General features: G+C 40.1%; 1 protein-coding gene across 2 annotated transcripts in view; it reads right to left on the bottom strand.

The window, feature by feature from the left end:
- Positions 1–7,547: 7,547 nt before the first annotated feature.
- The window catches only part of Sptlc1 (serine palmitoyltransferase long chain base subunit 1), a 47,877-nt gene continuing 27,972 nt past the window's right edge, over positions 7,548–27,452 (bottom strand). Inside the window, exons 9-15 of one of the 2 annotated variants that reach the window (XM_048340750.1) lie at positions 22,249–22,356; positions 22,002–22,097; positions 21,365–21,461; positions 20,255–20,309; positions 14,632–14,749; positions 11,797–11,870; positions 7,548–8,866 (exon numbers count right to left, since the gene is read on the bottom strand). In XM_048340750.1, coding sequence (XP_048196707.1) covers positions 8,773–8,866; positions 11,797–11,870; positions 14,632–14,749; positions 20,255–20,309; positions 21,365–21,461; positions 22,002–22,097; positions 22,249–22,356 — 642 coding nt within the window. In that variant the 3' untranslated portion in view covers positions 7,548–8,772. The remainder of the gene's footprint in view (positions 8,867–11,796; positions 11,871–14,631; positions 14,750–20,254; positions 20,310–21,364; positions 21,462–22,001; positions 22,098–22,248; positions 22,357–27,452) is intronic. The other variant, XM_048340809.1, reaches the window with a different exon arrangement.

The following is a 27,452-nucleotide window of genomic DNA, read 5'->3' on the forward strand; positions in this document are numbered from 1 at the left end:
ACTTATCTGTCAGGTACATTGTTTTGTGTTTTTTTGTTGTTTTTTTTTGCTCTATTGCTTAATTTGTTTGGGATGCTGTAGCAAAACAAACAGACTTCCAAACAACAGTTGTGGAAATGGAGTGATCCATGATCAACAGATACAGTGTCTAGGGAGGACATAATTGGTGGGATTCTCCCTGGCATCTTTTGTGAGCATGGTGGGGGCGGGAGGGGTAGAAAGGGGTTTGTACCAGAGTGTGAACTCAGGGCCTCATGCTTGCTTAGCTTGCTTGCTCAGATGGAGCTCTACTATGTGCACCACATCTTCAGCCTGTTTACCTTGCTAATTATTTTGAAGCTGAAATCTCACTGACTTTCACTCCTGGGCTGGCTTAAAGCCATAATCCCCTGGATTTCAGCCTTCTGAGTGGCTAGGATGCCAGGCACCACTAGCACCTGGCTTTCTCCCAGGCCTGTTTCATAAAAGAGAGCTCATGTCCCATTAACTCTCATCTGGTCAACCTTGGAAAGGCCCAGTGTAACAGTGCCACACTGGAGGTATATTGAATATGAATTTGGGGAGTTCACAAACATCCAGGAGTATAGCATATTTTGAGAAGTTATGTTCATTTTTTAAGAAATTGCCAAATAATTTTCCAGCTGAATTGTCAAAAAAAAACCCCAACTGATCATAAATATGAGTTTATTCTGGATTTAATTTTGTTCCATTGATTTTTTTTGAAGACTTGAACTCAGGGCCAAGGTGCTGTCCTTCATCTGCCCCTGCCCCTCAAGGACGGTGCTCAACCGCTTGAGCCACACCTCCACTTCAGATTTTTTGGTGGTTAATTTGAGATAAGAAAAATGAACTTTTCCTGCCTGGGCTGGATTCAAATTGTGGCCCTCAGATCTCAGCTTCCTGAGTAGCTAGGATTACTAGCCACCAGCACCTCACTCCCAAGTGTCCAACCCCTTGCTGGGGCCACTTTGCCTGAAGCACAGATATCAAGCTACATTGTTTGTGTTTGTTTGGTGCCTTGAACTTGGGGCTTGGGCACTGTCCCTTAACCTTTTTTCTCAAGGCTAGCACTCTACTACTTGACCTATAATACCATCACTATTAGCCCTTTATGCTCTTTTGAGATAGGTCAGCCTGGACTGTAATTTTATTTATGCTTCCCACTGTAGTTGGGGTGACAGGTATTTACAACTGCACTCAACTATTGAATGAGATGGGATCTTGCAAACTTTTTACCTGGGCTGTCCTTGAATTATAATTTTCCAATCTCTGAGTATCTAGGCTAACAGATGTGGGTCACCAGCAACCAGTTTTTTTGTTTGTTTGTTTTTGTTGATGTTGTTTTGCCAGTCCTACTCAGGGCCTGAGCACTGTCCCTGAGCTTCTTTTGCTCAAGGCTAGCACTCTACCACTTGAGCCACAGTGCCAATTCTGGCTTTATCTGTTTATGTGGTACTGAGGAATTGAACCCAGGGCATCATGCATGCTAGCCAAGCACCCTACCACTAAGTCACATTCCTAGCCCCTTCCCTGATAATTTTTAATTTCTGTGAAATTGGTAGTGATATTTCCTCTTCAGTACTTGATTTTAATAATAAGTATTTTCTCTATTATTTTCTTGGTCAGCCCAAAACAGTTTGACAATATTGTTAATCTTATTTTATTTTGTGCCAGCACTAGGGTTTGAACTCCGGGCCTTCAGCTCTTGCTTGGCTTTTTCACTCACAGCGGGCACTCATCTACTTGAACCAAATCTCCAGTTCAGGCTTTTTGCTGGTTAACTGGAGATAAGAGTCTGTCAGACTTTCTTATCCTGGCTGGCTTTGAATTGTGATCCTCAGATCCCAACCCCCCTGAGCAGCTAGGACTATAGGCATGAACCACCAGCACCTAGCTAATATTGCTAACCTTTTTGAAGGCTTTGATTTCATCAATTTACTGTATTATTTTTCTGATACCCTCGGTGATCTTTGTTCTTTCTTCTTGCTTTGGGTTTAATTTGCTCTTCTTTTTTCTAGCTTCTTGAGGTGCAGGCTTCGGTCACTGACCGGAAACCTTTCTTCTTTTCTTATCTGGGCTTCTGCTTTAGCTGTCTCATGTTGATTTTGACATCCTCTACTTAATCTCATTCTATTCATAACATAAAAAACTTCCTGAATGCATTTTCTTTTGATCCATGGGCAATTTGGAAGTATGCTGGCTAATTACCAGATACTTGGGGCTTTTCCAGTTTTCTTTCTATTGTATATCTCTTATTTTATTGTGTTATGGCCAGAGAACATGTTTTATGATTTCATCTCGTTTAAGATTTATTGAGACTTGTTTTATGGCCCAGCATGTGGTCTAACTTGGAGACTGTTTCATCTGTACTTGGAAAGGCTGTGTTCTGAAATCTGTGTGGTGTTCTATAAAGCAACTTTGTCCAGGTTGGGTCACCAAGTTGTTCAAGTGTTCTATATCCTTAGCAATCTTCTTTCTTGTTGTCCTAGAAACGAGCTAGTCATATCTCTAGTTATTATTGTTAAATTATTTATTCTGTGTGTGCGTGCACAAGCTGGTGTCAGGATTTGAACCCCAGGCCTCGAACCCCAGGCCTCATGCTCTCTTGTTTGGCTTTCTGGCTCATGGATTGTGTTCTACTACTTGAGCCATTTCTCCAGTCCAGCATTTTGCTGGTTAATAGGGGATAGAGTCTTGACTTTTCTGCTTGGTCTGGTTTTAAACAGCAATCTTCTAGGTCTCAGCTTCCTCATCCATGATTATACGCATGAGCTACTAGTGCCCAGTATATTCGTTTCAATTATGTCAGCTTTGCTTTGTATATTTTAGGCATGTATTCCTAGAATGTATACAGTTGTGTTTGCCTATAGCAGTATTTCTTATCTTTGAGTACATTGTTTTCCTGTACCCATGAGGGGTACAGACCCCTCATGGCCTCTGTTGGCATTGCCTACCATTTTTTTTTATTTCGTTAATGTCTTCTGACTTGTGTTTTTGAGTCTAAATGTGTGTTTTGTAAGATTTCATAATATCACAGTCATTTTATTCTTCCTAAATTCAACCTATCCATCTCAAACCCACTCCTTGCTTTTTTCTCAGTGGTGATGGGGTTTGAACTCAGCATGCTTGTACTTGCTAGGCAGGTGTTCTACTATTTGACCCATACCCCCAAGTCCTTTTTGCTTTCATTATTTTTCAGATATTTTTACTTACTTTTGTTTTCTGACTGTGATCCTGCTACCTCTGCCTTCTGAATAGCTGGTAGTACAGATCTGAGTAGCAGAATGCTAGGCTTGTCTGAGATCAGGTATTGATTTTTTTTTTTTTTTTTTGTCTAGGCTGGATTTTCTTTTTCTATTCTCTCTCTCTCTCTCTCGTTTGGGAATGCTCTGCCCTATCCTCTAAAGTGCTGGAACTAAAGCTAGCCACATTGTGGAGTGTTTTTTTTTTTTTTTGCCAGTCCTGGGCCTTTGGACTCAGGGCCTGAGCACTGTCCCTGGCTTCTTCCCGCTCAAGGCTAGCACTCTACCACTTGAGCCACAGCGCCACTTCTGGCCGTTTTCTGTATATGTGGTGCTGGGGAATCGAACCTAGGGCCTCGTGTATCCGAGGCAGGCACTCTTGCCACTAGGCCATATCCCCAGCCCTGTGGAGTGTTTGAGTGTTTATTACATTCAAGTTTTAATGGATTTTTTTTTTTTTTGCCAATCATGGGGCTTGAACTCAGGGCCTGAGCACTGTCCCTGGCTTCTTTTTGCTCAAGGCTAGCACTCTACCACTTGAGCCACAGTGCCACTTCTGGCTTTTTCTACATATGTGATGCTGAGGAATTGAACCTAGGGCTTCATGTGTATGAGGCAAGCACTTTACCACTAAGCCATATTCCCAGCCCTTGGAATTTTTTTTTATATAGTTGGATTTTTGTTTTCTAGTCTTAAAAATGTTTTGTGCTTCTCTTCCAGCTTTACTTTCCTTTGCACTAAGTATTTCCAATTTACTATTTTAATCTCTAACTTTTCAATTGATTAAAATTATGCATTTTGTTATGCAATATATTTTGATCTTTGCAAGTGTTCTTAAAAATTCAATCAAGCTAATCCACACCTATCATGTCCCTAATATCTTAATTTTTTTTAACTTTTCAGGTTATGTTCACATTTTATTGATTGTTACAACCTGTTGTTGTTTGCCAGTCCTGGGGCTTGAACTCAGGGCCTGAGCACTGTCCCTGGCTTCTTTTGCTCAAGGCTAGCACTTTACCACTTGAGGCCCAGCCCCCTTTCATGGCTTTTTCTATATATGTGGTGGTGAGGAATTGAACCCAGAGCTTCATGTATACAAGCTGAGTACTTTTACCATTAGGCCATATTCCCAGCCCTAAAATTTTTTATATTTGCAATGTTTGTATTTTGCCTCATGATCCTTAGTTAAGGATTATATTGCTTAAGCCACACCTCAGCCTTTTTGCTGTGTGTGTGTGTGTGTGTGTGTGTGTGTGCCAGTTCTGAGGTTTGAACTCAGGGCCTGGGTGCAGTTCCTGAGCTTTTTTGCTAAAAGCTAGTGCTCTACCACTTGAGCCACAGCTCTACTTCTAGCTTTTTGGTGTTTTATTTATTTATTTTTTTACTTTTTTTTTATTGGAGATGAGTCTCATGGACTTTCCTGCCTGGATTAGCTCCAAACCACGAAGCCTCTGGAGTAGCTAGGATTACAGGTATGAGCCACTGGCTCTCGGCAGCTTTAAAAATTTTATTCTGTATCTGTCACTTCTGAGTTGGCTTTCTGTCTGGTGTCCTTCCTTCCAGCCGTGGTCCTCCATGCTAAGGTTGAGAAAGTGGATGTAGCTTTGTTTCAGGGCTTGAATGAATTGCTCACTGATGAAAACTGACATGTTAGAATACAGTCACAAGCTGTACAATAGCTCTACGAAAGCCAGATCGTCTGTGTGACAGTGGGTCATAAAAATCTGTTGACTTCATGGCTATCTTGGTTTGAGAGAGTACACTTCATGCTGCTCACACAGTGATGCAATCACCCACTCCTTTCTCAGAATGTGGCCCCCACTGTTAAGCAACATGTGAGAATGAATGCCACTCTCAGCTGCTCATCTACACTTTCTTTCTCTTCCTCTTTTCCTTCTCTCCCTCCCCTCTTAGGCCTCTCATTCTCAATTGGTTTCTTTCACTCAAGTCTGGTGTTACTACTTGAGCTATACCTCCACAGTTGGCTTTTTGGTAGTTAATTGGAGGTAAGTGTCTCTCAGATTTGCCTGCCCAGGCTGGCTTTGAACTCAATCCTCAGATCTCAGCCTCCTGAAATGGCCCCTTATTTCTGATGAAAATTCCTGTGTTGTTCACGTATATGATTCGGTTCTTCCTTTTTGCTTCCATAATTTTGACACATCTACATGTCATCTGGGTTTGATGAACTTTATGAATATGTAAGTAAAAAAAAGATTTGGGGTTTTAGGCTATTTCTAAAAAAATGCTTTCTTTGTTCCATTTTCTTCCACTTTAGCTTTTCTGAGTTTAGCTGTCTCTTGTACTGTTAAGTTTTGTTTGTGAATGAGTATTGTTCCTGTTTTCCTCTCTATATGGTATTACTGTACTTAAAGAATATAGAATTGTTTTGTTCTACAATTATTTTTGTAATCTGAACTCCTTAGATAATCTCTCTCTCTCTCTTTTCTTTTGGTCAGTCATGGGCTTGAACTCAGGGTCTGGGCAGTTTCTGAGCTTTTTCACTCAAGGCCAGCTTTCTACCACTTTGAGCCACAGCTCCATATCCAGTTTTCTGGTGCTGAATTGGCTTGCACAGGCTTTCCTTCCTGGGTGGCTTCAAACCATCGTCCTTAGGTCTCAGCTTCCTGAGTAGCTAGGATTACAGGTATGAGCCACCGGTACTGTTTCCTCTGGGTTTTGACTTATACCCTTGTGCTCCTTTAGTGCCACTAGCAGGTGAACCCACTTTGCACTGTGTTGCCTTCCCTCTCCTTCCATTGTTATTATTGTTGATATTTTGTCAGAGTACATAACTTTACATATCATTACACATACCCTACCCTTCCACTGTCATATCTAACTAAATACACACTGCTTAACAGCAATGAATTTCAGAGGTAACTGGTACAATCTGTGAAATCTGTTATTTCTCCTTTGGAGCCCTAGAAAACAGCTCCCTTGTTTTCTTGGTTGAGATGACTTATCTTCATACTGTCACTCTGAGTGCTCCTGGAGCATTCTCCTCTGCCTGTGAGTGGAGAAGTGAGGCTGCAGTGTGTTCTACAGGGGAACAGTCCACACTGGAGCTGTGAGTGAGTGGGTGAGTGTTCTTATTGGCTATCATCATGAAGATAATCTTTGGGGTCTAGATGCAAAGAGATATTCAGATTTATGTGGCCACAATTATCCTTGGGTGCTCTAGTTTTTTTGGGATCAAGTTTTATGTTCAGTAGGAAACATGGTTATTAACATGATGTAAGGAAGTTCAGAGATTTAAAGACAGACATTTTCTACCTAATGACAGTATCTGATTTGGGAGTAGAGTTTAGAATGAGTGGCCAGTTACAGAAAGCAGAAAGGTTCCCTTTGTGTGGAACATAAAACAAGTTCACATTACAATGAGTGGAGTCTTGGACTTAATGAAATGCCCCAATTTGTCTTACTTCTCCGTTTCCTGAGCTGCCTCTTGCTGCAGGCCCCCTCTCTCTTAAGGCAAAAACTGAATGGAAACAGGTTCGAGTTTTTCCATGACACTCACCTCAAGCCATTATCTTTTGTTTTGGTTTTTTTTGCCAGTCCTGGGGCTTGAACTCAGGGCCTGAGCACTGTCCCTGGCTTCTTTTTGCTCAAGGCTAGCACTCTGCCACTTGAGCCACAGCGCCACTTCTGGCTTTTTCTATATATGTAGTGCTGAGGAATTGAACCCAGGGCTTCATATATATGAGGCAAGCACTTTTACCCCTAGGCCATATTCCCAGCCCCTCAAGCCATTATCTTTTAAAGTAAGGGTCACTAATAGAGAACACCTTAGAATTTCCTTACTCTTTGTAAAGGAATCTCAAATCTTGGTTTCATATTTGAGATGACTTCCTTTCTCAGCATTTTGCCTCAATTTAACCCAAACTGTATTATTTCAAGCAATTGTATATTTTATGGCATATGAACCACTGTACTGTAGACATTCTATAGTTCTACTGTATAGTTCTACATTTGATCATTAAAAAAAAGTAACAATAAACATCTAGTTGCTATTTTTGCTTAGTATTAAAGAAAAAAAAGAACCCAAAATAAGAAACTGTCTTTGGTCTTTACCTGATAATAAAAATAATAGTTCTAATCCTAAAGAGTCAATGTCTAACTCTCTTGACAAGTAGAAAATCTGAGATAATACACATTCTTTGTATATAAAGGGAGTGAGAGTTATTTTCTAAAACGAAATAAAACAAAATCAGAAACATTCATGAAGAAAGAATATGACCCTGGGTTTGCAAGGTTTAAATTCACGAGATCATTTTGCTGATTTCATTACATAAACAAACAGACTAATCATCAGGAATGTAGGTTTATTTCGTCAAAAAATAAAGCCAATCAAACAGACTCACCCCCTGGACAGTCTGTATGCTTCAAAGCAGCAGCAATCACAAGGCACATATGTACGAAAGACCTCAAGCAAAGTAGAAACTGAACAGTAAAAAATTATGTGTCATTTAAAAAGATGTTGAAGACCATTTGTTAATATGAACATAGGTTATAAAATGGTATTACTCTTCTACATTTTTTAGTAAGAGAGAGTGATGGTATTATATTGGTGTTCTGCCTGTGGAACACATCAACTTTTATCCTGTAAAGATAAACAGTCACAAACTGCTTTTAGAGCTTTCACATCATATCTGGATTCATAAGATGAAAAGAAATAAGTTCTCATTCTTAGCTTAGTAAAAAGCTAAGTTTTGTGTCTCCAGGCAAAAACAAACAATAGATTTGAGATAATCCTAAAATATCAAGAACAAGATTTATATTTTGGGATCAGTGCAACAACCCTTTTCCTAAAACAGATTAAGTTAATACGTAATAAATGCAAAGGTCAATTCTATTAAAATAAAATAGTGTGATTCAAATTAGTGCTCGCTGAATATTCAGTGTAATGAATATCCTCTGGGTAGAGATGCTTTGATTAAAAATGATACAATATCATTATCAATGTATATAAAACTGTGACTTAAATACATTATAATGAAATTTATAACAATCAAGCAAAGTGTTTCTTTGCTGGTTAGCCACTATTTAATTTTACACAGTAAAGACTGGCAAAGAAGTGGCTGAACTAGACCTTCAACAGTGAATGTTGTATCCTGTTTGAGGTGTTCCTCTTAGCATTAAGTTGCAAAATCATTTTTCAATGAAATAGGAAGGAGTGCTTATGAAATCATGACTACAGAGGGGAGAGAACAGAAACTGAAGTTCCAATCTTAAACAAAAAAGAATACAAAATAGTAGTACAACAAAACACTTAGATAGTACTAACTAGCATAATTTAAATACTAACTATATGTTGTCATTAGTCTTTTAAAAAGTCAGTTTTGGGGCTTTTAAATGTGTTTTCTTTTTTAAAAGTAACAAGTGTTCATCCTTCCCAGCCATACATTTGGTCCACATCCACACGGTCAGGAGGCAATCCTAACAAATGTTCAAGCTCTCATTAGGCCCACCCTGGGCAGCAAGAGGTCTCTTGAGTTCTGTGTGTGCTGAGGCAAAAGCCACTGGACTCAGCCTATAGCAGGACAGCCTGGGCCACTTCCTTGATGATGGATGCTGCTTTCTCCAGTTCTTCCTCTGTTTGTTCCACTGTGACCACAACCCTAATGCTGGGAAATAAAAAAGGACATGGAAATCCATTACATGAGAGGCTATACCCAAGGTCTGCCAGCTACAGCCAGAGAGCCACCTGTTTTGGCAAACAAGGCTATACAGAAACTTAACCTACTCACTGGTTTATCTCCCGTCTATAGCTGCTTTCTCACTGCCGTGGTTGAGGGAAGAGCTGGGACAGGACTCTGGCCTGAATGACTAACACACTGATATTTGGCCAGAGACAACAGCTGTGCCTCCTGGTCTATACCACATGTGTGTATTCAGTCAGAGTGCTGTCCTGCAGGACTCTGTTCTCAAGGCTGGAACGTCACATTCTTTCAATATGCGACTGCCAGGTGCCAAAGGCCTAAGCCTATAATCCTAGATACTCTGGAGGCTGAGATCTGGAGGGTGGTGGTTCAAGACAAGTCTGGGTAGAAAAGATCACTAGACTGTCTCCAAAATAACTAGCAAAAAGCAGGGCTAACAGCAAGGTTCAAATGGTAGAATGAAAGCTTTTACTCCATGCTCTCAGGTTAAACACCAGTACTGTGTTATTAAAAAAATGATGTACCAATTTGAAATTTCCAGGATCAATAAGTATGGTTGTTTAAATTTACAATTTTATAAGCAGTTTGGACATCTTATATTTTGATAAAATATTCTGAGCCAAGGAAGAGATTTAACATTTTGGGGAAATTCAAGAAATAGGAGCTTGATGAGACAATATTGCCTCTGCCCTTCATCTTTCTTTGCAAACATCCATTTTATAGAGACATGCTGTGTTAGGTCTGGATCCCTGGGTGCCTCAACCAAGCCTGGCTTGGGTTCTCCTGATTTGCATTCTAATAACCCATCCATGCAAGCCCACAGTCTGGGGTGAGGCAATGAGGAGGGGAGTGGTCTCACGAGGCCCCCACCTGGCGGTGTGCATTGCAGAGTGCTTGTTCTCTCCAGTGGGCTTTCCTGGACTCTGGTCTGGGAGATGGACCTCATGATGGGACCACATCCTGGTAATCCCATTCTACTCAGACAATGCATTTAACCATCCAATCCACCAACTTCACAGTGTACTCTTGCCTGCTTTAAATGTGCTCAGAACTCTTACGTTTACCTATGGGGAAAAATGACCTCATGCAGCCTTTTTTATATCTCATGTACCTTATTAAATCTTGTACTGAGAGGGAAACACAGAATGGTTGCATGGTGTGTTTTCACACAGGGCTATGAAGTTACAAACTAAGTTGAAGCAGTGTCAGCTAGGGGCTGTCTGCATTCATTTCTGTGCTTGGAATCCTTAACATCCATCTAGGGAAGAAATGGACACACCTCTGTGGCCTCTGCCCCAGGGGCCATGAGGTAGGTACCCACTTGCCTTGACTATAGTGTAGGTGCTCTGAGGACGGAATCGTCTCCTTTCACCTTTAAGCGTTACTTGCTTGCTGCCTTTGCTGTACTGCTCCCCTCGTGTCTTGCTGGATAAAGCCCCCATGCTTTCTGGCCAGTGGAGATGGCGGGACAATCACAGCCCAGACTATATCCCTTCCTTGGTGGCAGAAACAGCAGGAATAGCTGTTGGGATGTGGCAGACAAGAACCTTTCTACTCCAGTTAATTTTTGGGATACTAGACAAATTCTTTCTTTCTTTTTTGGCCTGTCCTAGGGCTAGAACCCAAGATCTGGGCACTGTCCCTGAGCTTCTTTTGTCTAAGGCTAGTATAGTACTTTACCACTTGAGCCACAGCACCACTTTGGGTTTTTTTTTCTTTATTGTCAAAGTGAAGTACAGAGCGGTTACAGTTTAACACGTAAGGCAGTGAGTACATTTCTTATCCAACTTGTTACCTCCTCCCTCATTTTCCCCCCGCCCGCCTCCACCTCCCCTTTTCCCTCTCCCCCCATGAGTTGTACAGTTGTTTATACCAAATGGTTTTATAAGTATTGCTCTGTCTTTTTATCCTTTGTTTCTCGATTTTGGTATTCCCTCTCCTTTTACTAGTTCTAACACATGTATATACATTATCCAGGGTACTAAGATCAGATGCAGTGACAGCAGAGGTAAAACCACAGGAATGGAATTCTATGCCTCTATCAGAAAGAACGACACTGCCCCATTCATAAGGAAATGGAAGGACTTGGAAAAAAATCATACTAAGTGAAGTGAGCCAGACCCAAAGAAACATGGACGCTATGGTTTCCCTCATAGGGAATAATTAGTATAAGTTTAGGTTAGTCATAGCAGAAGATCACAATAGCCCAAAATGAACTTCATGTTATGGAAACAAGTGGTATAATCATTGTAATTATTTTCAACATGCCATGTGAAACATTATCCTTTTCCTTCTTTTCTCTCCCGTATTCATTTCTGGCTTTTTCTGAGTGATTTACTATAGATAAAAGTTTCATGGACTTTCCTGCCTGGGTTGGCTTTGAACTGTGATCTTCAGATCTCAGCCTTCTGAGTAGTTAAGATAGGCACGAGCCACTGGTGCCTAGCTCTAGAAACTTAAAAAAAAATTAACTAGGAAGATACTCTATCCTAAGGTGCTTTTAAGTTAAAGTTTAAAAATGTCAGCTGGGTGCTCGTGACTCACACTTGTAATCCTAGCTACTCACAATCGTAGTTTGAAGCCAACCTGTTGAAGAAAGTCTATGAGATTCTTGATTCCAATAAATGACCAGAAAAGCTGGAAGTAGAACTGTCACTCAAGTGGTAGAACAATAGCCTTAAGGAAAAGAAGGTCAAGGATAGTGCCCAGACCCTGAGTTCAAGTTCCATACCTGTACACCACAAAAAAAAAATTAATCTGAAAACAGAATACATGTGATGTGTTATATTGAAGGATAGACATTCTTTCTTAACCTGTGATATTAAATAAAAACTCCAAACCACAATATATTTCCTAAGAGTAGAAAGTGAGATGATACTTCAATGTCAACCAACCTTGGAGGAGGGAGGCACTTCTCTTCCTTTTCCAGGTAGCGGGCTTGAGTTAATGCAATGTGTCTGCTCATGCACTGCAGGTGGAAAAGGAAAACATTAGCAGCCTGGACTTAGACCCTGGGAACAGAAGCAGTAAGATACACCCAGAGCACCCAGCAGTCACGTTTCCAATTGTAATTGCTAAGAGACAAAGCTGAAATGCCACTGTTGTCCTGAGCCTCTCTCCAATCCTTCCTGCAGCGGTGGAGCTGCAGCATCCAGAAGCATCTCCTGGAGCCTGTGTGGTTTCTGAGCACTCAGAGAAATGGCTGTGCTCCCAATGGCATTCATGATTTTACATACTTTACTCAAGTTGGATTTATACAGCCACAGCATTTCTGACAGAGTGTAGTTAGAACACAAGAAAGCAGTGTGAGCAAAGCCCCATGGGCTGACCAAGAGCTGGACTGCTCACCAGAGCACAGCTGAGGATGTGCACCGTGATGGTCTCCATGCTGCCTGTGGGCAAGGTGTTCCTAGCCCTCAAGTCTGGTGCTAACAATGCTGTATGTAGCTTTCCCATTTACCTGTGAACATTTGAAAAGAAAAAGTTTTCTACTTAAAACAAGTTTAAGAACCTGACAAAGGTCCTGATTATAGGAGTTCCCTATGGTGTTAAAATGTTTTGCGGTGGGTGCAGTGCTCCAGCTTGCAATCCCAGCTATTCAGAAGGCTGAGATTAAGAGAATCACAGCTCTAGGCCAGTCTAGGTAAAAAGTCCAGGAGATGCTCATCTCAACCAATAAAAAGTTAGGTCTGATGGTGCATATCTGTCAATCTAGCTGTGTGTAAAATGAAAACAGGAGGTCTGCTGAACAGGCTAGCCCAGGAAAGAGGACCTGTGTTATAAATCAAAAGGAGGGATAGAAAAGCACACAGGTAAGACAGGCAGCTTCTGACTGACGCAGGATTCAGGAAGCACTTCAAAGCACGAAGCTCTCTGAGAACACCTTGCCAGGAAAGAGACATTATAAACCAACTGCTTGTGACAACCATGTCCCCCTCTACTGAGTAACTCAACATGGATTTGGCAAAGTGCTCAAAGCTGAACAAGAGCTGCTGTACCATGATTTTCTCTCTCTCTTTAAATACAACAAATAAAAATCTGGTATGGAACCAAAGATTATGATAGTGCAAAGAAGAGGTAGCATCTCCCCCTCTGCCTGGGCCCAGCCCCATGAATGAAGTTTCCAGAAAGCATTTGGTCACCTCTCCTAGATGGCTCTCTCCTCACTCGACTCTCAAGATGATTTCCCAAGACAACCAGGGCCAAAGGAAGCCCACAGACCTGGGTGTTCGTTTTCTGGTTTTATACTGAGGATAATCTATTTGAACATAGTTCGTTCATGTCAAGCCACTAAATGTATACAATCGTACCTCTCTTTGGCACAAGCAGTTTAACAATGCTATTTAATGAGAAAGAAGGGGATTTAACACAGAACAGCGACATTGCCCCTTGAGAAGGCCAGTGTCCCTCCATATGTGTGGCATGTAGACCACTGTTCTGACGTAGGTGGAGAAGCTGAGGAAAAAAGAATGACATGGTCTTCATGCTACTGCAACACAGCCCACACAGCTCTGTGGAGCCTGCTCTATGGCCATCATCCTTGGCCACGGCTGAAAATGCCGACTCACCTGTGACTTGAGCAGTGCCATCTTGCCCATTTAGTGTGCATTGGTCTACATACATCCAAGAATTGTAATCACAAATGTACCTGAGTGACATGTCTCCACTCAGCAAGGTGGTCATTATAGCCTAACCATTCATACTCTTGATGTTGTTCCTTACTGAGAAACCTCAGATTCTAAACTCTTATCATATGTAGTCACACAGATCCACCACTGCAGACTGTGTTCAAACATTATAGATAGAGGATGGCTGAGGCAGGCTGTGCAGCCAGAGGAGGCTTTTACACTGCATAGTGCAGCTGCATGGCAAGCAAGCACCTCAATGGCATGTCACACAAGATGGAAGGCCTGGCTTACAAAGGACACATAACAGGCAGTGGCTTCCATTATAACTACCCTAGGGCTAAGAGTGTCATGTCTCAGGGCAGGGCAGGGGGACAAAGAACAGATAAAGCCTTTTTCATTCTCAAATGCACACACAGGTGCAGCGTAGGTTCCATGAAAGGTGGTGTGGACGAGGTGCACACATCCATAGTGCTGCAGCCCACTGGGTTTCTTTACAAGGAGAAAGTGAGGGAGGTTTCAGGAGAGGCAGCACAGCTGAGACTGAGCCCCCAGCTTCCCGTGATGTGTGGCTAAAGAGTAGTGAGTAATAAACTGTCTTCCAGAAGGTGAAGAAATGTGAATGCTCCTCCCAAGTTAGGGATGTGATAGAAGGGTCTCTTCCTTCCTGCAGTCTTTCAGGAACATTATGATTCAGGAGTTTCTGGCTGTCTCTGAGCTATGTTACAGGTTCACCTCACATGGACAGCTGTTCAGCACTGGCTGTGAAATGCACTCAACATGCCCCCAACTATAGGTCTGAGCAGCCTTGGCTCTGTGAGTGGGAAGCAAGTGAGTTTTCTGCAAGGCACTTAGGCAGGAGCCAAGTCTATTCAGTGGAAGAGGTCTGCAGCCTGTCCCTACTGGCAAACTGGGCTCACGAGGGCTGGCTGAGGAAACTCAGGAGCATTGGGACAATCCCCTGTTATGTGTGTGTAGTTGATCAGCAACTTTCTACTACCTCTTCCATCTCTCGAGGCAATAAGATCTTTGTAAAAGTGATGTAGAATTACTGTTAGGGGTGAAGAAGGGGCATTGGCTTTCACTTGAAGTGCTGATACTCACCTGGTCTATGATCTCCTGAAGCTGACGCATATCCTTCTCCCGAGACCCAGTGCTCTCTTCCAGCTGAAGGTGGAAGGCTGGGGCAAGGGACTCTCCCACCACCTTTAATCCAGAAATGCTAAAGAAGCAAACACAGCACACTATAAATTCCTTCCAGGCTCAAAGCACCTCACACATAAGTAACAGAAAAGGGCCAAACATCTCAGACCCTGAGCAGGACAGGGTAGGACAGAACAGGGCAGCACTGTGACTTTGATGGAAGTACCGTATGCTATGATCCAATTTCCACAGAAAAGGTGAATTATGTGCCTGGGTACTGCCTCTCAGTCCAGGAAAGAGCTGGAAGAGCTGCTTCTGAGTGCATGGCCATGCGGAAGACATGCCGTGCTCCAGAGGGGTACTATAGACATCTGTCTCCAGCCTTCTGCTGGAGGGTGGGCACCCTCACTCTGTGCCCCTCCAGACACCTCTTTATCTGTCCCTCTAGACCTTGGACTTTCCCCATCCTTGTAGGTCTTGAGGTCATTTGGGGGTATGTTCCAGAATGGTGGGGCCCTGACCTCCTCTTCTGTTTCCTGTACTATGAGGTGCGTGGTTTTATTCTGTCATGTGTTCTGGCCCTGCCAAAGGCCCAAACAAAATGGCCATTTAACCAGAGCATTCAGCCTCCAAAATTGTGAGTCAAAATAAGCACTTTTTCTTTCTCAGTTTTGCTTCAGGGATTTTACTGTAGTGATGGAACACATATAACACAACTATGTTCTCTCACCACTAATCTCAAAACTAATCTTACCTTGCTTTCAAACTACCTGTGGAAATTATTAATTTGTATCACCTTTCTTTAAATGTAATATACCTTCTATGAGCTCTCAAAAAAGTATGATATAGGTCTGAATGATGGAATTTTAAAACCTAGGCCATCTTTAATGTCAGGAAACCTTCTAGAATAGTTCATTTACCAATAAACATATACTTTAAAAACTTATTTCCTATGTGAATGGGTATATATCATGAAGTACCAGTTTTCCTAGGTCTTATTTGCTAAAAGGAGAACTTTAAAAATTCCTTTTCAATTAGCATTTCATATGAATCAAATTGCTTTCCTATGCTTTTCCTTAAGTAATACAAGCCACCAGAGGCCTAAATCCAGGGTGTGCTTTGACCAAATGGGCTCAACTTTTGTAGTAAGTAGAACAGAATGGAGAATGAAGGAATCAAACAGAATCAAGGCCCTGAACTGTGGCTAGATGCTGACTGCCACAGAAGTTTAACAAAATCCAAATGGAGGGCTGGGAATATGGCCTAGTGGCAAGAGTGCTTGCCTCCTACACATGAAGCTCTTGGTTCGATTCCCCAGCACCACATATATGGAAAACGGCCAGAAGGGGCGCTGTGGCTCAGGTGGCAGAGTTCTAGCCTTGAGCAGGAAGAAGCCAGGGAAGGTGCTCAGGCCCTGAGTCCAAGGCCCAGGACTGGCCAAAACAAACAAACAAACAAACAAAAAATCCAAATGGACACAGCTGTAGCTCAAGGTCAGAAATGGAGAGGCTGTACCGCAGATCCTGTTAGGTATGTAAAGAAAACATTTCGCAAATATATCATTTTCTACAGACAGATCAACATCAAGCTCCCATTAGGGCTCAGGCTTGGAGCCATCGGCAAAACAGCTATGGCCTCCACTGTGTGCTTCTAGGCAGAGCCACCAACAGTGTGGAATCCTCAAGATTCCTCAGCGAACAGCACAGGCTGCTGACCTCCCTTCCAAACTCAGTTTCAGAATGAATGAAGTGAATCACTGATGAGAGGAAGGTTAAAAAACAGATATAATACTGAAGATACCACACTGCCTCTGCAAAATGTTTACCTTCAACATATTTACTGGAAAATAAAAAATTAAACCAGTAAACTAAATATGAGAAGTGAAAGAAAATTAAGAACACAATGCAGGGAAATTCTTCCTAGAGCTCCCAGCAATACTGTTTTGCTGAAGAAATCAAGAGGAGAGACGAAGTGACTGGTTCAAGGTCCCACAGTATCAGACATGGAATCTAGACTTCCTGATATCTTTATTGACCCATCTTGTAACTTCTATGCCACTCACTCTATAGATGAAGCCACCGAGATATGGAATGGAACAACTGATTAAGTAGTCACTGCTCTACCCTGGAAGCCTCATATATGACTCTTTTCCATTCAAGCAACCAGAGCTGGGTTGCCAAGCCTGCAGAACGTAAGCCTCAGGCTACTGGGGATCACCTTGCTTCCCCGAGAAGAATGCTGTCTGAGAATGAAGCCAACATGGATGAAATCAGAGTTGTGAGATGGAGAAAGCTGGAGACTAGATAATGTCTTTCTGAGTACCTGGATCTAACTATGCCTTAAGCAAGTATAACCCTGGACATCTCCATTACATGAGCCCATATCTCCCTCCTCCGTCCTTCACTTTTCTTTCTCTTATGAAAAGTTGGATTTGGATTTCTGTTACTTGTAGCCAGAAATATTTTAACTAATGCATGCCATAAATTGCATATAGTTCTCAAAAAAATAAGAAATAAAAATGAACACGGTGCAAAGAATGGATTAAAATATAGGATAGGAAATAAAATAGGAAAAATACACACTCAAAAGAAAAATCACACAGTCTCGAACCTTAGGGGTCCAAGATATAGTAAGTCCTTAGGACAGAGAAGGGAAAGTTGAAGAAAAATCAGGCTTTGATTACTCATTGGCTCCAAGAAAAAGAAAAAGTAGAAAATAGCCAAATCATGTAGTGAAGCTACCATAACACTGATTTCTATGTTACTGAAAGTCAGCATAACAGAAGACTGTAGGTCTATTTGAATTATAAAAAATAAATATTCAAATTAAAACACTAGCTATTAAATAGATCTAGCAATGTAGAAAAGAATCAGGGACTTTCTTAGGAATGCAAGCATAGTCTGAAACTATAAAATATGCCAATGTAATTCAGTCATGAGATAAATGTAAAACTTACTAAGTATTAAAACACTTGGTAAAGTTTAACATTTATTTTTGACTTCAAAAACTCTCCAATTCTAGTAATCATGATAAAGGCAGCTACCACAAACCTGTAGCACATGTTTTATACTTAAGAAATGCTTCTATATTAGAAATAAGTGAAAAAAAGTCTGTTGTTATTACTATTGCTCAATGTTGTGTAAGAGACCCAGATCAATGCAATAAAAGAAAAAGATCTGTATGATGTGTGAGTTAGGAGGGGAAGACAGAAAAATATTATAAAAAGGTTTTCTAGGCACATCATCATAACAGAATGTAATTAATTAAAAAGAACACAAACAGCTGGACATAAGATCAGTTAAAAAATCCTTACAAATGATCAATAATCAAGTAGAAAGTATAAAACCCCATTCACAATTGCAACAAAAATCTATAGGACATCAGAAATTTCCTTTAAAGACTTTAAAAGGGTAAAAAGGCTTTAAGACGGGGGAAATTCTGTTTAAAAAAAACACAAAGGAAATTAAAATGACTGAGCACCAGTGGTTATGTTTATAACACTACATAAAAGGCTGAAATATGAGGATTACAGCTAAGACAAAAAAAAAGCCTGAGCAGAAAAGGCTACAAAACTCTTATCTCTAATTATCTACCAAAAAGCTGGTAATGAAGCAGCTTATGGCTCAAGTGGTACAACACTAACTTTGAATAAAAAAGCTAAAGGACAGTGCATAGGTCCAGAGGCTAAGCCCTAGTACTGGCACAAAAGAAAAGAAGACTGAAATGGACAGCTCATGTTCATAAATGACAATTTCCTCTACATTAATCAGAGAATTTAGTACAATTCTAATTAAAATTATAGGGACTATTTTAGAAGAACCTAATAAAAGCAAATATAATAACAAAAACAGTGTTTGGACTGAGCAAATAAACCAATCAAATGGTTCAAGAATAAACCTATGTATGATGAGAAGCTGGTATATGAGGGATAGCCCTATCAATCAGCAGAAGAAAGGATGTAGATTTGAAATGTTAGTCAGTAACTGGTTTTACTTATCTTCTTTCATCCCTGTTTCTTCCTCTAATTACCATCTAATCTCTCAGTTCTCTTTACAGAAAATGCTTAAGGTTCTCAAAAGGAAAAAGAAGAATTTGTGATGGTTGGAGGAAAATGCCTTTAGCTACAATAGAGGGAAGACTAGTTTGTAGCTGTGTGAGTTTGTTAGGAAAACCAAGGGAATTCCTAAGTGACACTATGAGGTGAGGCTGTCAATAAAAGGGTTGGAATGATGACAGATGGCTTGGGATTTCAGAAGAAAAGGTGGAGACTGGATTCTGAAGGGTATCTGAAGTTGGTACTGATGAATGTACAGATCCTCCAGTGAGTTGGTAAATTAATATTTCACAAACCAATGCAACTGGAACTGATGCAAGTATACTCTCCTACTATAAATCATGAAAGAACTTCTGTTACTATTGTACAGACACACCCAGAACTGTCATTGTCTCTGTCTCTATTTTATCTAGAATAGCTGTAATCTACTTACTTATCAACTGCCCCTTCCAGTTCAGTAACATGTCTAGTTTCCTTATCTTGCAACAGAGACAGGACTTTTAAGACTGTAGAGACACATTTCTTCTTAGGAGGCAAGACGAAACACCTTAGGTAATGTGAGATCATTATCTAAGAAGACAGAACCTGAAGATGTCACCAATCTCAATTTAGTTTTTTCTCAACCCTAAGAGGAACCTTAAAAAATTAAAATTAAAGGGCTGAGAATATGGCCTAGTGGCAAGAGTGTTTTCCTCATATACATGAAGCCTTGGGTTCGATTCCCTAGCACCACATATTTAGAAAACAGCCAGAAGTGGCGCTGTGGCTTAAGTGGCAGAGTGCTAGTCTTGAGCAAAAAGAAGCCAGGGACAGTGCTCAGGCCCTGAGTCAAGGCCCAGGACTGGCAAAAAAAAAAGACAAACCTAAAAATTAAAATTAAAGTTTTTTTTTTATTATCAAAGGAAACATTCATAAGGTTCACTTCAATTTCCTTTTCAAGTTTTAAATTGAACAGTAACATGGACAGTAGGAACCTAGTAACACCCAATTACATCCCACAATTATTTTTTCTGTGGCAATATGGAGATGGCTCCAATGTTAACCTTGCTTATTTCTTGTGGTAAGATGTTGTGTTATTTTTATCTTCTGTATAGCTATAGAATTTTATTAGTATGTTGAATTTTTATAAAAGCAAAAAGCACGATTCTTTTTTTTTTTTTTTGGCCAGTCGTGGGCCTTGGACTCAGGGCCTGAGCACTGTCCCTGGCTTCTTCCCGCTCAAGGCTAGCACTCTGCCACTTGAGCCACAGCGCCGCTTCTGGCCGTTTTCTGTATATGTGGTGCTGGGGAATCGAACCTAGGGCCTCGTGTATCCGAGGCAGGCACTCTTGCCACTAGGCTATATCCCCAGCCCAAAAGCACGATTCTTGACAAGGACAAATGGTTGCTCTAGTTTTAGACAAATAAACCAAGTTGGGTGAACTGAATTATTTTCCTAGTTGCAAAGTTGTTACACTGATTATAGCCTATAGAACTTTCATTAAGTATAGTAGAGATAATCTTTATGTTAGCCGAAAATATAAAACTTACCCTTGCAAAGCTTTATGAATTTGTTGGCACTTTTTCTTTAATATTGCAAAAATATCTAAATGGAAACAAAATCATTGATGTATTGATTAGTGATACAGTTGGTAGTGTTAAATAAAAAATAGGCCTGTAATCCTAGCTACTCAGAAGGCTGAGATCTAAGGATCTCAGTTTGAGGCCAGCCCCGGGAAAATGAGAGACTCTTGATCCCAGCAAAATGCTGCGAGTGAGGCTGGGAATTTGGCCTAGTGACAAGAGTGCATCTATGTGTGCACACAGCACACTCACAAGTCTTCTGATTTCTGAATTAATATCAAGGCTTGCTGTTCTCCTCTCCAATTTAAGATGTGATAAGGTAGTCCTATTACAAACAATGGCCACATTTTAAATTCCCCTTTGACTTTATATATTTTGCACACTAAGTTGGTGGTTGACTAAACAGTACTGCCAAGAAAGAATGAATTGATGATTGAAAGACTGAATTAGGAATCTATCAATAGTTCTAGCATTATATAGACCCCAAATCTGTACTTGAATTTGTTGGCACTGGTTCATTTCTTAAAAAACTGTAAACCAAACAATGACTAGTTATTTACAGAAGTGACAGCATCTAGCCTTGGCACTGACCTAGAGTACCGCCTCCTCCTGGCATCTCTGCATGCCAGAAAGCCAGCCCGGCTTTGGTTCCAGCTCCAAAAGCACAGGACTGAAGCTCTGGCCTACCCTCCTGAGACAAGGGAAGTGTCTTCACTGTCATTCTTCCTAGAAATGCCAGCTAAGGGTGAGTATCCCTTCTCTGAAATGATGGGAAGAGAAAAGTTTCCAATTTTAAAGTTTTTCAGATTCAGTAGTATTTGCTAAACAGGTGCCTTACCATCTGAGCCATGCCTCCAGCCCCAATTCTGTAGTGTTTACATAGACCTTCTTGGCTGAATTTCTAAAAATTTGAAATTACTTATGCTCAGATAATTTTGGATTTCTGAATTTAAAATGCTCATCCTGTGATGTAATTTAGCATTAGAGTTATGTGTAGTAAATAATTTTCTACTACTAAGTTTCCCCAAAAGCAAGCCAGTTACACAGTTAACATAGCCTGAGCATTGAAGGCTGTACCTGGATTCTCTTCCATGATGTTGAGACCCTCAATGGCAGCAGCCGCTAACAAGGGAGGTAATGAAGCTGAAAAGCAGTATCCTTGGCCAGAGAGTCGCTGGGAAGAAACAAGTCAAAATCATACACATAAATATTCTCTTTTTTTAGGTGGTGAGGGAAGTAAACATTTGAAAGACGATGAATCTCCATATCATCCACAGAACAATGTGTAAATACAGTAAGGGGGTAAGATATAGTCAAGAATGAGCACTATACATGTAGCAAAAATAAAGCTAAAAGATAGGTAATTTCTCAAGTTAAGTACTTTTGAGTTGTTTTCTAAATATCAGTATTTAAGTAAAACTTGTATGATTGTAGTTCAAGCAAACTGAGCAACACAGTCAGTGAGATCCCATCTCAAGTAATAAGCTGGTATGGTTGTGTGTGGCTGTGATCCAGCTACTATGAAGAATAGGTAGGAAGAGGATCATGGTCTGAGGCTGGCCTGAGTAAAAAGTAGCCTGCAGCATAGCTCAAGAGATAGGGCTTCTGTCTAGTATAAAGCCCTATGTTCAATCCTCAGTACCACCAAACAAAAGGTTTTATTTTGAAGTTGTACTTTAAAGTGATCAATGAAACAATCAATTTCAGAGTTTACCTGATGGTCAATTACAAAAGTTCTGCCACAACAGAAACCTCCAACAGAAGCAAGAGCATTCTCCATGTTTGCACTGATAAGGTCAATATCATCAATCTGTCAGAAAAGTGAGAAAGACCAATGGTTATTCCTCAACTTAGAGGAAAATGAAAATAAGACAGTGCAAAGCCCAGAGACAAAAAATGTCTAGCAGAAAAGAAGCTCACATTTTCTACAGGAAGGGAAATTTCCTCAGTGGAAGACTTACATTGATCCCATAGTGTTCAGTGACTCCTCGGCCATGCTCCCCCAGGACTCCAAATGAAAGGCTTTCTTCCACAAAGATTCTTGCTTTGTATTTGTATTTTAATTTAACCTAGGTATTAAATAAAACCTAGTTTTAAGATAGTGATAGAAAGCATATAGAAAATATTTCAAAGAAAGTTACAGTTTACCTTTAATATTTGTGAATTTACCTATTTGCTAAAATTTGTTTGTAAACCCCAGAAGAATATCTATTGTACCATTACCCATCACTCATGTTGGAAGGCAAGTGCACGGGTAGTGTGGTGAAGAACTGAGTATTCGCAGCTGAGGCTGAACAGACCACTGTTTCCTGACCAAGTGTACTTTCTATGGTCACTATTGCCAAAATTTTATTGGTGATTTTATGTTTAAAATGGGACTGCTGAAATGCTGAGGTGTTTTCAAGTACAAGATGACTGCAATATGTCTTATGTGAAAATGTGTATTAGAGAAGCATTATCCTAGCATGAAGGCTGTTGGGCCAAACTCATTGCTAATAAATCTATACATTAAAGAATGTCCCCTCCCTCCCTCCCTCCCTCCCTCCCTTCCTCCCTCCCTCCCTCCCTCCCTCCCTCCCTCCCTCCCTCCCTCCCTCCTTCCCTGCCTCCCTCCCTCCCTGGTCCTGGGGCTTGAACTCAGGGTTTAGGTACTATTCCTGTGGGTGTTTTTTTTTTTAAACATTACAAAAATTATTATTGTTAAGCAGAGGGATAGTGAGTACATCTCTTATCCAACTTGTTACCCCCTCCCTTGTTTTTCTCCCACCTTCTCCCCTCCTCAATCCCCCCTCCCCAAGTTGTACAGCTGGTTTACAACATATTGTCTTGTAAGTATTGCTGTTGTATTAGTTCACCTTTTACCCTTTGTCTCACCATTTTGATGTTCCCCTTCCCTTCGCTAATTCAGACAAACATATATAAAATACCCAGGGTACCAGAATCAAATACAGTAACATCAGGGGCTAAATCATAGGGAAAATGATCAGAAGAAAAAAATTTTACATAGTACACTAATTTTTGTTGTTGTTGTTGCTTCTTTTTTGTTTTTTCCTTCTTTCAAGGCAAGTGCTATCATTTACGTCACAGCTTTTTGGTGGTTAATTTGGAGATAAGAGTCTCACAGACTTTCCTGCCTGAGCTGGCTCTGAGCTGTGATCCTCAGATCTCAGCCTGCTAAGTACCTAGGATTACAGGAATGAGCCACCAATGCCCTGCTAGAGAAGATGTTTTTAAACAGAAAAATGCACAATATATGTTATGTATTGACAAAATGTTGTAACCAGAGGGTCATAGAAATCTAATCATCTGTCCTAGTAGCAACAGTTTACATTCCAGTGTTGGTGGTAACTCACAGAGTAGCTGTGAAGAATAAGAACTGACTGTATTACATCTCTAAAGTGACCCAGTTTAACTCTAGTAAAGAGACAGCACAATACTAAGACATATATTCTATCAAACACTGGTGTGCCTATGTACAGAAACCCTTAGGAAATGTAGGTATTCCTTCAGATTTAAATTCAGAAAATGTTTGTATTATATTGTTATCATTATGATTTATTAGTCAGTTTTTATCTATCTTAAAAAATTTTTTTTTGGTAAGTCATGGGGCTTAAACTCGGGGCCTGGGCACTGTCCCTGAGCTTTTCTACCCAAAGCTAGTGCTCTATCACTTTGAGCCACAGTGTCACTTCCAGGTTTTTGGTGGCTAACTGGAGATCAAGAGTCTCACAGATTTTTCTGCCCAAAGTGACTAAACCTCGATCCTCAGATCTCAGCCTCCTCAGTAGCTAGGATTACAGGCATGAGTCACTGCCACATGGCTTAGTTTTTCTGTATTTTCAGTACCTTCCTATCAAAGTTTTAAGATATGTATCTATCTGAAGGTCCTTCTAATAATTCCATGGCTTAAAAATTACTGCACATTAACATTTCTAGTCCTTTTTTTGCACTAAAACTACAGAAATAATGCGCAGAATGTTTAAGAAGGTTTGATGTACCACATAAGCTTTTGATTTTTTTGTTGTTGTTGGTCATGGGGCTTAAACTCTAGGCCTGGGTTCTATCCCTCCTGAGCTCTTCAGCTCAAGGCTAGCCCCCTCTACCACTTTGAGCCACAGCACCACTGCTTTTGATATTTTTTAATCATCAAAAATGTATTGGCTATTTTTTGCTAATTAATACCAAATGAGAGGATGTTTTTTGTTTTGTTTGTTTGTTGCCAGCCCTGGGGATTTGACTCAGGGCCTAAGCACAGTCCTTCTTTTTGCTTCTTTTTGCTCAAGGCTAGCACTCTACTATGATGTTAACTGTGAGTTTTTCATAACTATCCTGTGTCAGATTCAGGACATTCCTCCGTGTTCCTATTTTTTTTTTTTTTTTTTTTTTTGCCAGTCCTGGGGCTTTGAACTGAGAGCCTGAGCACTGTGCCTAGCTTCTTTTTGCTCAAGGCTAGCACACCTACCATTTGAGCCACAACACCACTTCTGGCTTTTTCTGTTTCTGTAGTGCTGAGGGGGCTTCAGGAATGCTAGGCAAGGACTCTACCACTAAGCCACATTCCCAGCTGGGACAGGTATCAATGGGCTTTTGGTTGGATTTCCATTAACAATCACTAATTATACTGTCCTAACATTGATTCTTTCCATGTCTTAATAGGAGTGAGATATCCTTTATCCCTTTTTAAAAATCATGTTTAGAAAATATTTAACAATGTAATAGAACTTGTACAGAAACAGACAAAACAGGAATCCCAGGGTCAAACCTAACTTGTATTATGTAATCATCACAAATTCAATGTTCACATACACTTGTCCATTGGGAATGCCTTGTGATTATAGTCCTATAATAGCTCTAGTAACTTCTGGTCTATTAGAAATTATCCTATCAATCTTTGACACAAAAATAGAACAAAAATTGTATTGTTATTTGGGTGAACTTATACTTCTTGAACAGTGAAAAAGCTTTAAAACTAGCACATGAAGCCTGTATTTTGAATCCTTATAATTAATGGACTCCTAGATTCCAATTGCAACAAGTATAAAAATTATTTAGCAGAAGAAATCAATTAATGTAATTTACCAGATTAACAGAATGAAGAAAAGAACCTAAGATGATACAGAAAAAAAAATATTCGACAAAAATAATCACCAACCTGTGTCACTAGAAAATTAGGAACAGGGGGCTGGGAATATGGCCTAGTGGTAGAGTGCTTCCCTCATATACATAAAGCCCTGGGATTGATTTCTCAGCACTACATATATAGAAAAAGCCAGAAGTGGTGCTGTGGCTCAAGTGGTAGAGTGCTCTAGCCTTGAGCAAAAAGAAGCCAGGAACAGTGCTCAGGCCCTGAGTTCAAGCCCCAGGACTGACAAAAAAAAAATTAGGAACAGGGAGGAATTTCCTGAACCTGATACAGGACAGTTAAGAAAAACTCACACCTAACATCATACTCAATGATGAAAATTGAAAACTTGCCTTGAGAAATAAGATAAGATGACCCACTTTCAATTTTGTAACAAAAGTTCCAGCCAGCAATCAAGCAATGTATGGAGAGAGGAAGAGCAAGAAGGCAATCAAACTGGAGGAAGAAGTAAAATTATCTCTACTCACAAGTGACATGATATTTTATGTATAGAACAAGATCCACAACATATGAACAGTATATAGCCATATATGCATTGAAACATCACACTATCCATTAATATGCATAAATTTATGTTTTTATTGTACCAGTTAAACTTAAAATAGAAGATATATACATAATTACTTATATTTCAAAAAGCTAACAGTAGGGCTACGAATATGGCCTAGTGGCAAGAGTGCTTGCCTTGTATACATGAAGCCCTGGGTTCGATTCCTCACCACGACATATATAGAAAAGGCCAGAATTGGTGCTGTGGCTCAAGTGGCAGAGTACTAGCCTGAGCCAAAAGAATTCAGAGACAATGCTCAGGCCATGAGTCCAAACCCCAGGACTGGGAAAAAACAAAACAAAACAAAAAGCTAACAGTAAATAATCTAAAATGGAAGTTAAAAAAAAAACAAAAACAATTCCAGGGCTAGAAATCTGGCTTACTGGTAGAATGCTGCCTGGCATGCACAAAGCCCTTGGTTCGATTCCTTAGCACCATATAAACAGAAAATGCCGGAAGTGGTGCTGTGGCTCAAATGGTAGAATGCTAGCCTTAAGTAAAGCTCAGGAACAGTGCTCAGGCCCTGAGTTCAAGCCCCATGACTGGCAAAAATAAAAAAATTCCATTTGTAACAATAAAAAAATCAAATACTTATAAATTTAAGATGCCTAAGGCTTGTATGCTGTAAACTACAGAACTATTGAAAGAAATTAAAGAATCAAAAGAAATTTAAAAAATTTCTAAGTAAAAGGAAAGCTCTCTAACTGAAGACTGAATTGAAGATGGCAATATGTCTCAGATATCTAAACATTCATGCAATCCCTATTAAAATCCTTAATCACATTTTTTACAGAAATGAAATAGCCTTTTCTAACACTCAAATGGAATTTGAAGGGGCTGATGAATAGCTAAAACAATTTTGAAAAAAGAAAACTAAGTAAAAAAAATGCATGCATCTTGATTTCAGAGGCCACCTACCTAAAAGATACAGCAATCAATATGTTGTTGTACTGTTCTAAAGAGTAGCACAGATGAATCATAACCAAAAGTCTACAAATAAACTCATACTTCTATGGTCAATTGATTTTTCACAAAGATACTAATATTCTTCAATGGAGAATTAGTGTCCTCAACAAAAGACACACAGCATACTATGTGAAAAGGAATAAAGTTGGCTAACTTGTAAAAAACTCAAAGTTGGATGACATACAAAAAACTCAAAATGAATCACAGACCTAGCTATAAAAGTGAAAAATAAACTATTAGAAGGAAACCTCTATAGCCTTTGAGTAGACAAAGATTTTCAGATGTGACACAAAGGTACAAGCTGTAACAAAACAGATAAAACTAAACTTCTTCAAAACTAAGAACAATACTGAAATACATCAAAGGTACATGCAGAAGTGCAACAAAAAAGTCCATATAATGGGAGAAAATATTTCCAAGTCACATAACTGATATGAAATTCACAACTTAGTAATAAAAAGACAACCCATTAAAAAAATGGGCAGAACACTTGAACAGGCATTTCT

The sequence above is a fragment of the Perognathus longimembris genome, chromosome 1, assembly GCF_023159225.1.
Source record: "Perognathus longimembris pacificus isolate PPM17 chromosome 1, ASM2315922v1, whole genome shotgun sequence".
NCBI lineage: Eukaryota > Metazoa > Chordata > Mammalia > Rodentia > Heteromyidae > Perognathus > Perognathus longimembris.